Here is an 11,319-nt window from a genome sequence, read left to right on the forward strand (position 1 = left end):
CACACACACACACACACACACACACACACACGCACACAAACAGAGCTCAACAAGCTGCAAATCACCACTGAATAACCCTAACCCAGCACAGAGTGAGAGGTCGTACATTTTTAACCATCTTGGTCTGCTCCTCGATGGTCTCCTTGGGGACGTTGGTGGCTCCGATCTGCTGGGTGATTCCTCCGGCCTCGCCGTCCTGGACGTGTGTGTGACGCAGCTGCACACGAAAAACACAAAAACTAAAAAAACTAGAACAATAAAACCACTAAAAATACAAAAACACCAAAACTTCTGCCTCAAACAGGGAGGGACACCACCAGCAGGGGGCAGCAGCGTCACCTTGTCCAGGATCTTTGTCTTCCCCGTGTCCACGTGTCCCAGCACACACACCACCGGCGCTCGGAGCCGGTCCGGGTCCGTGTTCTTCAGGTTCTCCGCTCGTCGTTTCTGTTCCCAAAGATAGGCCAAACTGAGACGAGCTCTCACTATGCTCACTTTTCCCACAGTACATTTAAACACTTGAAGTTTTCTAAATTTTCCAACACCAAAATTACACAAATGAACTAAAATAGACAGCTTAAATTCACGGTTATATGATATAATTTGTTACTGTTAATATTAATGTCTTGTGGTAGTATTCTACATTCCACAGCAGGCACAAAAAAACTAAAAGATAAAATGTTTGAAATGCCTCTCTCACACCTGACTGGGCTGAAAAAGTCACAAATAAATGTCTAAAAAATATTATCACTAAGTTTTCTGGTATTTAGCAAATAGGAATAATTTTATTCACTCTAACGTGAAATAACAAAAGTTACATCTGACTTAACTTCAGACAGGTGGAAAAAAAATCATGGTTGTTTCTTTACCATCTGGCTTAGACTGTGGATGTTTCCCATATTTAAGCTTTTAAAAACTTCATCACCAAACCGTGAAACGTCTGACTGGAACTCCAGCAGCGTAGGAACACTGACTGCTGCTGGAGCTCACCTCTATCCTCTTCCTGGCTCGGTCATACAGCCGCTCCTCCTTCGTCCTGCCGTCATCATCGTCGCTCTCGCTGCTCTCGTCTTCGCTCACCGGTCTCCTCTTCCCGTGACTCACAGGCGCGCTCTCTTTCTCTGCCTCAGCTTCTTCCTCGCTTTCCTCCTCCTCCTCCTCTTCATCCTCGTCATCGTCCTCCTCATCTTCCTCGTCTTCCTCCTCCTCCTCGCTGGCAGCAGGCTGACGAGGAGCCGGCGTCTCCTCTTTGACCTCGATGTGAACTTTCTTCAGCTCTGGTGAACAGTCGCCACACGAATCAAACAGTTGGGTAAAAGAACTGAACCAAGATGGCCGACATCAACAAACCAAACATGCTTTACACTCTACTGCAGCACAGAGCTAAATAAACACTACTCTACTTTAAAAATACTAACTACAATAACAGAGAAAATCTAGGAATTAAAAATAAATTATAGAAAATATTAAATAAGTAACTATAAATAACTCAAAATAAAGCTAAATGTTAAGATTAAATAAAACTGTTTAAAAAAATATATAATAAATTTCAAAAAGACTGAATGTAGCTGCAAGTAAAAAAATCAAAATAGAAAAATAAAACAAGGCAGTTATTTTAAAACTAATGAATTTAACTTTACAAACAGTAAAAAATAAATAAAAGTGTAAAATGAGATCAGATGAAGAGGGTAAGGAAGGAGCTGTGATGCGGTCAGTAATAAACCGTCAGGCTGTTAGAGGATTTAATCTCTAGTTTAAGGAATCAAACGCACACCGAGCAGCGGCCTAGTCAAAGCACCACAAAGAGAAGTACCTGCTGCTCGTCTTCTCTTCCTCTCTGTTTGTTCATGAATAAAAGGAAGAAACGGATCAGCTGCTGCTCTCCTGTACAGCAGGAAGCAGTGACCTCTGACCTCAGTGACCTCTCACCTTTCTCCTCGTCGCTGGCCATGGCCTCCCAGTCATCCAGGTCGGCGTCCGCCTTCGCCTCTGCACAGAAACACCAGCGGTTAGCGGCTGCTCGGCCTCCGCCCGCCGCCCTCCGCCAGCTCCACTCACCTGGCTGTGCAGCCGGCGGCTCGCTCTCCGTCTCCATGGTAACGGGCTCCGGGGTCTCCGAGACCGGCGACGTGACCTCTGATGTTTCTGACAGAACAAAACAAGATTTAGAAGAAGAGGAGGAAGAAGAGGATGAAGAGGAGGAGGAGGAGGAAGAGTACCTTCAGGTGATTGGACGCTGGGTTTCTTCTTCCTCTTGTCTCCATAAATTGGTTTCTTCTTTGGCACGCTGTCTTTGGATGGCACCTCAATGCCTGAACAGACCAATCAGACACCACTGAAGGAGGAGAGGACACGCCCCCTCAAACAGGCCCTGCCCCCTACGACAGGCCCCGCCCCTCCATCAGGCCCCGCCCCCTCACCCTGTGCCTGCAGCAGCTTGAGCGTGGCCTCGGCTCTCGCCCGCGCCTCCCTCTGGGCCTTGGTCAGCAGCTTGCCCTCCTTCTTCAGTCGCTCCTTCCTCTCCTTCTCCTTCTGCTTCTTCTTCTCCCTGCGCTCCTGCTCCAGCCGCTCCTGCAGAGTGAGTTGGGGGTGAGTTGGGTTGAGTGAGCAGCGCGTTTTGCAGCAGTAGAAGAAGACTCTGCCTACCTGCTCCTGCCTCTGCTTCTCCAGCTCCTCCAGCCTCTTCAGCCGCTCCTCCTCCTCCCTTCGCGCTCGCTCCTCCTCCTGCAGACAGTCACAGTCAGACTGCAGCCTCTCAGCAGGACTATGTTTCCCAGCATGCCCCAGTCAGCCTCCCACCTCCTTCATCTTGGCCAGCGCCTCCTGCATGGCCTTCACCGTGGCCTTGCTGGGACCCTTCTTCTTCTCCTCCTTCTCTCCCTTCTTCTTCTTCTTGTCCTTCTTCTTCTTGTCTCCTTCGTTCTCGTCTGAGGAAGAAGAACAGGAAGTCATCGCTTTGCTTCCAGACGGATAAACACTCACTTGGTGACATCGTACCCTCTGCTGCTGGCTCCGCCCCTTCCTGTTCCTCCACAGCAGCAGGTGGCGCCGCTGCCTCTGTCGTCTTCTTCTCTGGTTCTGGTTTGGCCTCCACGGTGTCCTCCTTCTCTTTCATCTTCTTCTGCTTCATCCTCTCCTCCTCTTTTTTCTTCTTGTCCCTCTCCTTCTTCTCTGCCTTCTTCTGCGCCGCTGTTTTGATCTTGAAGCCGCCCGCCTCGTCCTCCTGCTCCTCCTCGCCGTCGCTCTCCACCTTCGCCCCCTTCCCTTTGCTCTTCTTCTTTCTCCCTCTCCAGGAGCTCACCTCCTCATCGTCGTCGTCCTCCTCCTCCTCCTTTCCTCCCTCCCTCTTTGGCTCCGCCTCCTTGGGTTCCTCTTCGTCGGACGCAGACTGTCTCTTTCCTCCTTTCTTCCCGGCCTTGGTCTTCAGCCGGGAGCGGGAGGAGCTGTCGTCGTCATCGGAGTCGGAGGGCGGCGCGGCAGGAGGCGCCTGCAGAAACAACAAATAAACAATAAATGAGGATTAATCTATAAAAGGGCAAAGTTGAACTCCAGACGTTATGATGCTCATGTCATCAGATAAACACTTGAACGTTTCCTCGCCTTGTTCTTCTCCTTCTGCTCTCCATTCTTGTCTCCATCAACATGACCTTCCTCCTCCTCCTCATCCTCAGGACTGGCTCCGCCTTTCTTGCCCTTCCTGGTTTTCTTCTTCTCTGGTCTTGGAGGCTCTGGAGCGTCTACTTCTTCTGTGGTTTCTGCTTTCTGCAGCAGGAGAGAGGCAGTGAATGTGAGGAGGTTGACGATGCGTTCAGGTGCGTTCCGGTGTGTTCAGGTGTACCTTGGCCTTTCCTCCCTGAGCCTCCAGAGAAAGCTCCTCCAGCTCCTTCAGGATGTCGTCCTCACTACGGAGAGAGAGAAGGGTCAGAGCACTGCAGCAGAAGGAAGAGGAAGACTGGCTGATGGTGGCCTACTCAAAGTCCTCTCTCTTGGCTGCTTTCTTCTTCTTCTTCCCTTTCTGCTCTTTGGAGGCGCCAGCTCCCTCGATCTCTGCAGCCAGAGCGTCGATGTCCACGCCGTCATCTTTGGCACTGGTCACACACACACCATCAGAAACAGAAACACACACGCACACACACACACACTATGAGGTCAGGTGATCAGAGCTCCTGCTGACTCGTCAGTCTCGTTGTGACCCGGCTCCCTGAACTCAGCCTCACTTTGTTCTGAGCGTTCAGCGCTAACTGTTAGCAGCGCCACGTTTTACCACCAACATCCAGCTGGAAAAACTAGAAAACTAAAAGTTTTACATTTCTACAACGTTTACCCTCCTGTGGTTTAATTCTCTGATCATAGAGGAACACAGCCTGACCAACCTGTTGCTGCCTGAAATAAGACGACTAAACATTTAACTAATAGTAAATAAGCAATAAATTAATTATTCACATGATAAATTACAATGAGTTCAATCATTTATTTTTGCATCATTTACTGGCTGAACCAGGCTGAAGACTTTCATCATCCAGATAAGAGTTTAATCTGGATGATGAAACTCTTCAGCCTGGTTCTTTGGTCTTAAATAGGCTTTTTTTAAGGATCATTTTGTTTCCAGAGACTTTATAATTCATTTTTAAATAATAATTTAAAACGTCTTCCAGTTACAATGTCAAATGTTCATCAGAATTTAAAGTTTACTGACTTTTGAGAACATATTCTTGTATTATCATCTCATTACCAATATATTACCAGAATATATGGTTTATCGCAATAATTTCTGGGACAATTTATCATCCAGAAAACTCTACTGTGTCACCAGGCCAAAATGGGAATATGCATAGTGTAAAACACGATGATTAAAGAGCTGAAGGAGTTCTGCCTAAAACATTTAATATTTAATTCAAATATTTAATTTTCCCAAAGAAAAATTAAACATTGTAATTCATATCTTCACAGATAACGCGCCAGTAGCAGTCAGTCTTCAATGAATCTGCAGAGGCCTCTGATTGAAGACTGCCAACAACTAGATATCCAGACAGCAGCTGATACTCCACAGTAACATGACCTGGGTGACGTCATCAGCTGTCATCCAGCGAACTCTGCTAATCCAGCTCCTTTGCTTTTGCTGCTACTCTAAATCAGTCTGGCTATTTGCTCAGATTCGCTGCAGTCTGAGAGATTATCCTTTCTGTTAGGATGGATTTAAAGATGGTTTGAACTCCCTCCGCCTTTCAGCTCCTCTGGGACTGGGGGTCAAAGTTCAGGTGTTGCAACAGTATAATCCACTGGGTATCAGAGTAACGCCATGCCTGGTTATCTGTCTTCATTTCTAGCCTGCATGTAGGAACATATACGGTAATAACTTCTATTTGTTTATTGATGATTCCAGGTGAACGTGTTGGCTGAACTCGGAGCACACCTGTCTCAGCAGACTCAGGTGTGCGACAGGTATCCTCCTTCCCTCAGCTAAAGGTTCAAACACACTCTCGCCCGGTGAACAGATCTCCAGGTAAACTCACCTGTGTAACAATAAAAGCAGCTGTTCGCCTCTTTAAACTGAAGTGCGGCTGGTGGCAGCTGTTTACAGCCAGGACTGTGTGGGAGCTAACGCGGCTAGCCGCGCTGGATAACACCGCTCAGTAAGCCTCAAGCTGCGGCCTGGAACCCGGCTCACGGTTACGCCACTACGAGATAGTTCACCACAGCCCCCGTGGTTGTGTAATTAATCCTAACCCACTTCCAGGCTGTATGCAGCCTCACCTGGACTCACACACCTACAATGACTCGTGGTTAGCATCTGTTAGCATCACTTAGCCGATAAGCTAACGGTTCAAAGAGCGGGGAACGGGCCCATTTCAGGGATTTAAGACGGTGGGGAAGTTCTCTCGGGCCGGTCCCACCCTGGAAAGATGTTTATGGACAGTAGGACATGTCATCCCTACCTGTCCTCTCCAGATTTCTTCTGTTTCTTCCCCATGGTGCCGCTGTGCTTCAGCTGAAACTTGGCTCTCTACTGGCCGACGAACACGACGGCTCACATTGGACAAAGATTATATATTGAGAACACGATGGGGAGATATCTCACTCTGTTTTTAAAAACTTAATCTTAGTGAGATTTAACAGTGCATTTCGTCAAGAAATATGTCAACGTATTCTTTATGTTTATAATCCAAGTTTACATTATTAGTTAACAGAACAGTTAAAGTAAACGAGTGAATTAATGTTATATTTTCTTGACCGAACGTCAGAGTGTCACATCTTCATTGTAGCTCCTCCGGGTGGACACATGGCTTGGAGATGAACCGCTGCGCATGCGCCTTTTTATATTTACGTCTTTCTTTTTAAAAACATTAATTATAACTATATTACATGTAGTTGTATTAGAAATTAGTAAAAACGCCCAAATGTAAAAATAGTCTTTATTTTCAAACACATTTAAACTTTGGTTATTAATACATTTTTATGTAAACAGCAGCCCATAATAAGTCTCATATGAGGTAAGACTAATGTTAGTGTGATAGAAAAAATATTTAAAGCTCTTCTTGAATTCATTCTAACGGATATGGAAGAAGATTAGGGCCACAGAAAGATAGATGGGAAGAATTCTGGGAAAAAAAACAGAATTTTTAGATTAAGGTCAAAATTTTGTGGAAAAAGGACAGAATTTTGAAATTAAAGTTAGAATTCTGACTTTTTTTAGTCAATTTTGAGACTGAAATGTAGAATTCTGAGATTAAAACCATAATTTTAAGAATACAGTCAGGACTCTGATGTTTTCATCACCCATAGTCGTCTTCTGCACATATTTTTTTATGATTGTATCATGGTTAAAACAGTTCACTATCCACAGTATCTGGAGCTTGTTGACTCTGACTGCTGTAATGACAGTAGCAGCCTGCAGGGGGCAGCAGTCCTCAGCCCATGGCAGCCACTAGGACGTCACAGAGGTTACGCAAGCGGCCGTGCAACGGCCTGCTCTCGCAGCGCAGCAGCGCGCTCAGAGCAGCGGCGGCCCTGTGTGGACAGAAGGGTTCTCCCAGCAGAGCCTGGGCCAGCGAGGCGCTGAGCCGCTCAGGAAGCCAGGCGGCCGGTACCTCCACCCGGCAGGTCTCCACCAGCCCGTTCTTCACCTCCAGCTGGAGTTCAGCACTGCAGCGAGCCACTGGCTGCTCGTCCCTCAGCTCCAGCTGCGTCTCCACCCTGAATTTTGGCGTCTTCCCAAACGTCCACTCCCAGCTGCATAGCTCCGCCTCCATGCTGCCTACGCCTGGAAACAGAACCTCGTCAGCTGGGTCGACGCACCGGGACGCAGATGTGAGGCCAAACTCTGCAGGTCGGAGCGAGAGAGGACAGAAAGACGTCAGTCAACCGAACCTCATCGTATTCACAAAGACAGCGAAGACCACAGAGCACCTGAACTGTACTGCTGCACCACAGCCTCCAGTAGCTCCTCCCACTGTAGGGAGGGGGCGTGGTCTGTAAGGTTGGCCACAGGTGAGGGGACGCTGGGTGTGGCGTTGCTACGGATACCAGGGCAGGAGGGGCGGAGCAGAGTAGCGATGGCAGAGCGGTCCGCAGAGTGGAGGAGGGTACAGTGATGGTAGGAGGACTTCCTGCTGAGTCTGGACGCTGTGCCTGGAAACAACAACAATAGTTATCAATCAATCAATCAATCAATCAATCAATCAATCAGGTTCAGGTGCATAGCATGTTTCAGCAACAGGGACGTTCAAAGTGCTTTAGATTATCAAAATACAAAAATAAAAACATCATTCACCACTTTGAGAAACCAATAAACATTACATTTTGTCAAATGTCATCATCAAAATAATCAATAAACATCAAACATATTGATCAATGTTGTTATGATATTTAAAAGCAGCTCTAAGCAGCTGGGCTTTTAGTCTACATTTAAAGGAACTCAGTGTTTCAGCTGGTTTGCAGTTTTCCATAAGTTTGTTCCAGATGTGTGGTGAATAGAAGCCGGATGTGGGTTCTCCATGTTTCGTTCTGGTTCTGGATGCAGAACAGAACCGGAACCAGAACTTGAGAGGTCTGTTAGGTTGATCCAACAGCAGCAGATCTTTAATGTATTGTGGCGCTAAACTGATCAGTGATTGATTTATAAACTAACAGTACTTTAAAGGTGACAGAAGGCCGACTTTGTAACCATCTTTATGTGGCTCTGAAGGTTTAGGTCAGAGGTCATCCTGATCTTCAGTTTCCAGCTGTTATAACTGAAGCTGTGACTCTGGGTCATCAGCAGGGGGCGCCAGCCTACCTGAGATCTTGTACTGTCCGTTCAGTAAAATATCCAACCTGTCGGTGGCCTGGACGTCCAGCTGCGGCCGGACTCTCCGCAGGGCGTCTGTCACCACCTTCAGGTTTCTCCGCCGGTCGTACGCCTTCTTGGAGGCGAAGAAGGTCAGATTGAGGTTCCCAAGGTCGTGGTAGACTGTCCCGCCGCCGCTGCGTCTCCGGGCCACAGGGACCTGAGCGCTCCTCATCGCCGGCAGGCTGCACTCGGCCCAGGGGTTCTGATGGCGGCCGATGACGACGGCGGGCCGGTTCCTCCACAGCAGCAGGATGCTGCGCTGCTGCAGGTCAACGTGGGCGTCGATCCAGTCCTCCAGCGCCAGGTTCTGGAACACATCAGTGGACTGAGACTGGAGGACCAGTCCAGGGCTGGACGGGTCCATGAAGAGGCAGCTGGAGCTGCTCCAGGCCCGCTGGACTCCAGCACTCAGGACACAAAACGTCCCTCTGAGGTGGGACAGCATCGTCCTCCTGGAGTCTAAAGCTTCATCACACCTGGGGTCAGGGGTCAAAGGTCACATACAAGACGCAGTTTATTCACATTTAAAGTAGGCAGTTTTATTATCAGAGTTGGGTAGTAACTCAATTATATTTACTTATGTAACTTTTGAAAAAATGTACTTTTAGGAGTATTTTTACCATGTTGTGCTTTTTACTTTTACTTCAGTAATTTTATTATGAACTCTTTCTACTCTTACTTGAGTAAAATTTCAGGATTTTCTCCACTCTAAATGAAAAAACATGTTTTAACCACAAATTCACCAGACACAGACACACACATGCAGGTTTTGTTAAAGTTTCATCAGTTTTATATTGAAAGAAACTGATTTAGCTTCTGCCTCATTGTGTTATGTTTTGTTACTTAACTTTATATTTTGGTCCATCTGATTGTAATTTTAAAATAATGTGGCGAGTTATTCAGTACTTGAGACATTTTTACTAAATACTTTTTTATTCTTAATTTTCTGGATGGCTACTTTTTACTTTAACTTGAATAAAAATATCATAAAGTTGTGCTACTATTACTCGAGTATAATTTTTGGATACTCTGCCCACCTCTAGTTATTGTTAAGACTTTTAAAAATTAGTAAACAAAACATAATCTGGAGTCAAGGTTTATTTTCTGAAAAAATATTTCCATAAATTTAAATTATATTTAAATAAAATTTCATTTTATTTTTAGTTAGTATTTTTACACCAAAAAAAAACTTTTCTACTTCTTATTTTTAACCATTAACATTTATTTAATTTGAGGAACCGAGGGGACACTTGACTAGCCCCGCCCTCTCTGAACTCCAACAGCAGCGTTACCATTAGCTTTAGCATTATTATCTTCCGGTTTCTACAGAGAAACCAACAAACCAACAGTTTTATGAAGGTCACGGCTTAAAACCACACATTAAAATATGGATATAGAAGTAAACGAGCTACTGACCTGACCCGGGAGACGCTGCTTCTGTACACCAGCGGTGTCCGTTTAGCCCACTAGATACACAACTTCCGTTACACCCTTCAGAATAAAAGCCGAACGCTGATGTGTTTGGAAACCATATAAACATTTGAAAACAATTGTCATGGTACACTTTTCCAATAAAAATTCATATGTTTCCTATTTGGGAACAAATAAAAAAAACACGTTTATTATTATAAAGAATGTTAATTTTCATAACATTTATAACAACATCTTACACTTACCGTCTGTGTTTGAAACACTTAAGTGCTTTTCATGTTATTTTGCTGATTTACTTTTCTTTTTATTGATATAAGCCTTCATTCTTTACATTTTTCTCTAACCAGGCTTAATTTGATGGTGTTGGTGAATTATGTTTTAAGTTTAATTTCCATATTTGTGTTTAATGCCTCTCTATGTCAGGATTTAAAGGTCTTTTACATACATTTGTCATAAAATGTATGTCTAATTTGGTCATCTGTTTATGATTGGGATTTTTTTGTTTCTATATTTTTTGTTTTATATTCAACATGCCTCTTCTTGCAGCTACTTAACTTACTCTTAATATTCTTGTTATAACGGCTGATGTTTTAATCGAACCAAATATTCGGATAATTAGCATATTTTTCATATTTAAACAGATTTATTGGGTGCTTGCATAAAGCTCTGTGAATTAAAGTCGAGTTGTATCTGTGCTCTTATTCTGAAGTAAAAGGTCATGTTTAATACAGGAGTTTCCGTTCAGTCCGTCCCTGTAATGTTTCCGAAGTTGATCTTTTTTAACTGGCAAAAGTTTCGCTTGATGGATTTTTCATTTATTTGAATTTGTTCAATTAGCTTTTGTTCTTAAGTTTTAATATCAGTCTGACTTTATTTTATCCCTTTGTAGTATGGATTGACTGATCTACATTAATATAGTTTAGGCTTATTTCATACCGAGGAAATAAGTCAGTTTTTATATTTAAATGACACCATGACCAACACTAATGCTCCAGCATAAGTAACTGAAGCACATACTGCATAGTGTCTACAAAAAGTGTTCACTTGGTTGGGTCTTTTACCTTTTTATTGAATTTACAAATCAATTATGATCAATAAAAATTAACTTTCACCAGAAAAGTAACAAAAATGACAAAAATGTGCAACATAACACAAGTAACTGCCCAAATATCCCCCCTTCTTTAAAATGACTGACCCAATTTGACAGAGGTCCAGTCAACTATTGCCAGTAGTCTCACAAATAGAGGAATGGAGACAAGTGGACAAGGCAGAAAAGACTCCAGCAGAGGTAGATTTAGCAATCCCAATCAATAACAACAGGTGAAGGACAAACTCCAGAAATACCAACGGCTGAAAGCAGAAATAGAGAAGTTGTGGAGAGTTGAGGCCTCAATGGTGCTAGTGGTCAACCTGGAGCGTTTACCCCCCGTCTGAAGGCGTGGCTGCAGCTGATTCCAGGAACAACCACGAAGTCTCGGTTTAGAAAAGTTCAGCTGAAATACGGAGAAGAACCTCAGGTGGAACCAAACAAGATGATGAGCAGAACGACTAAAGAAAAT

General features: G+C 44.7%; 3 protein-coding genes across 11 annotated transcripts in view; all 3 read right to left on the minus strand.

Moving 5' to 3' along the window:
- eif5b (eukaryotic translation initiation factor 5B) overlaps positions 1–6,057 on the minus strand; it is a 10,087-nt gene extending 4,030 nt beyond the window's left edge. The window contains exons 1-15 of one of the 3 annotated variants that reach the window (XM_016663691.1): positions 5,937–6,057; positions 3,972–4,088; positions 3,839–3,902; positions 3,601–3,762; positions 2,998–3,487; positions 2,800–2,927; positions 2,647–2,700; positions 2,421–2,571; positions 2,220–2,312; positions 2,059–2,145; positions 1,930–1,989; positions 1,814–1,837; positions 991–1,277; positions 340–447; positions 107–217 (exon numbers count right to left, since the gene is read on the minus strand). In XM_016663691.1, the coding sequence (XP_016519177.1) occupies positions 107–217; positions 340–447; positions 991–1,277; positions 1,814–1,837; positions 1,930–1,989; positions 2,059–2,145; positions 2,220–2,312; positions 2,421–2,571; positions 2,647–2,700; positions 2,800–2,927; positions 2,998–3,487; positions 3,601–3,762; positions 3,839–3,902; positions 3,972–4,088; positions 5,937–5,971 (1,971 nt within the window). In that variant the 5' untranslated portion in view covers positions 5,972–6,057. Of the gene's footprint in view, positions 1–106; positions 218–339; positions 448–990; positions 1,278–1,813; positions 1,838–1,929; positions 1,990–2,058; positions 2,146–2,219; positions 2,313–2,420; positions 2,572–2,646; positions 2,725–2,799; positions 2,928–2,997; positions 3,488–3,600; positions 3,763–3,838; positions 3,903–3,971; positions 4,089–5,936 lie in introns of all 3 variants that reach the window. The other 2 variants (XM_016663690.1, XM_007577347.2) reach the window with 2 other exon arrangements.
- The window catches only part of LOC103155609 (NACHT, LRR and PYD domains-containing protein 12-like), a 204,212-nt gene that overhangs the window by 19,564 nt on the left and 173,329 nt on the right, over positions 1–11,319 (minus strand). The gene's annotated exons all lie outside the window — the stretch shown is intronic.
- On the minus strand, positions 6,400–9,829 carry lipt1 (lipoyltransferase 1). Its single transcript, XM_007577348.2, has 4 exons — positions 9,746–9,829; positions 8,276–8,805; positions 7,408–7,629; positions 6,400–7,321 (listed from the first exon to the last, which is right to left on the minus strand). The coding sequence occupies exons 2-4, from the start codon at positions 8,772–8,774 to the stop codon at positions 6,909–6,911; spliced, it is 1,134 nt and encodes a 377-aa protein (XP_007577410.1). The 5' UTR covers positions 8,775–8,805; positions 9,746–9,829; the 3' UTR covers positions 6,400–6,908.

Source organism: Poecilia formosa, unplaced genomic scaffold (assembly GCF_000485575.1).
Source record: "Poecilia formosa unplaced genomic scaffold, Poecilia_formosa-5.1.2 Scaffold438, whole genome shotgun sequence".
Classification (NCBI taxonomy): domain Eukaryota; kingdom Metazoa; phylum Chordata; class Actinopteri; order Cyprinodontiformes; family Poeciliidae; genus Poecilia; species Poecilia formosa.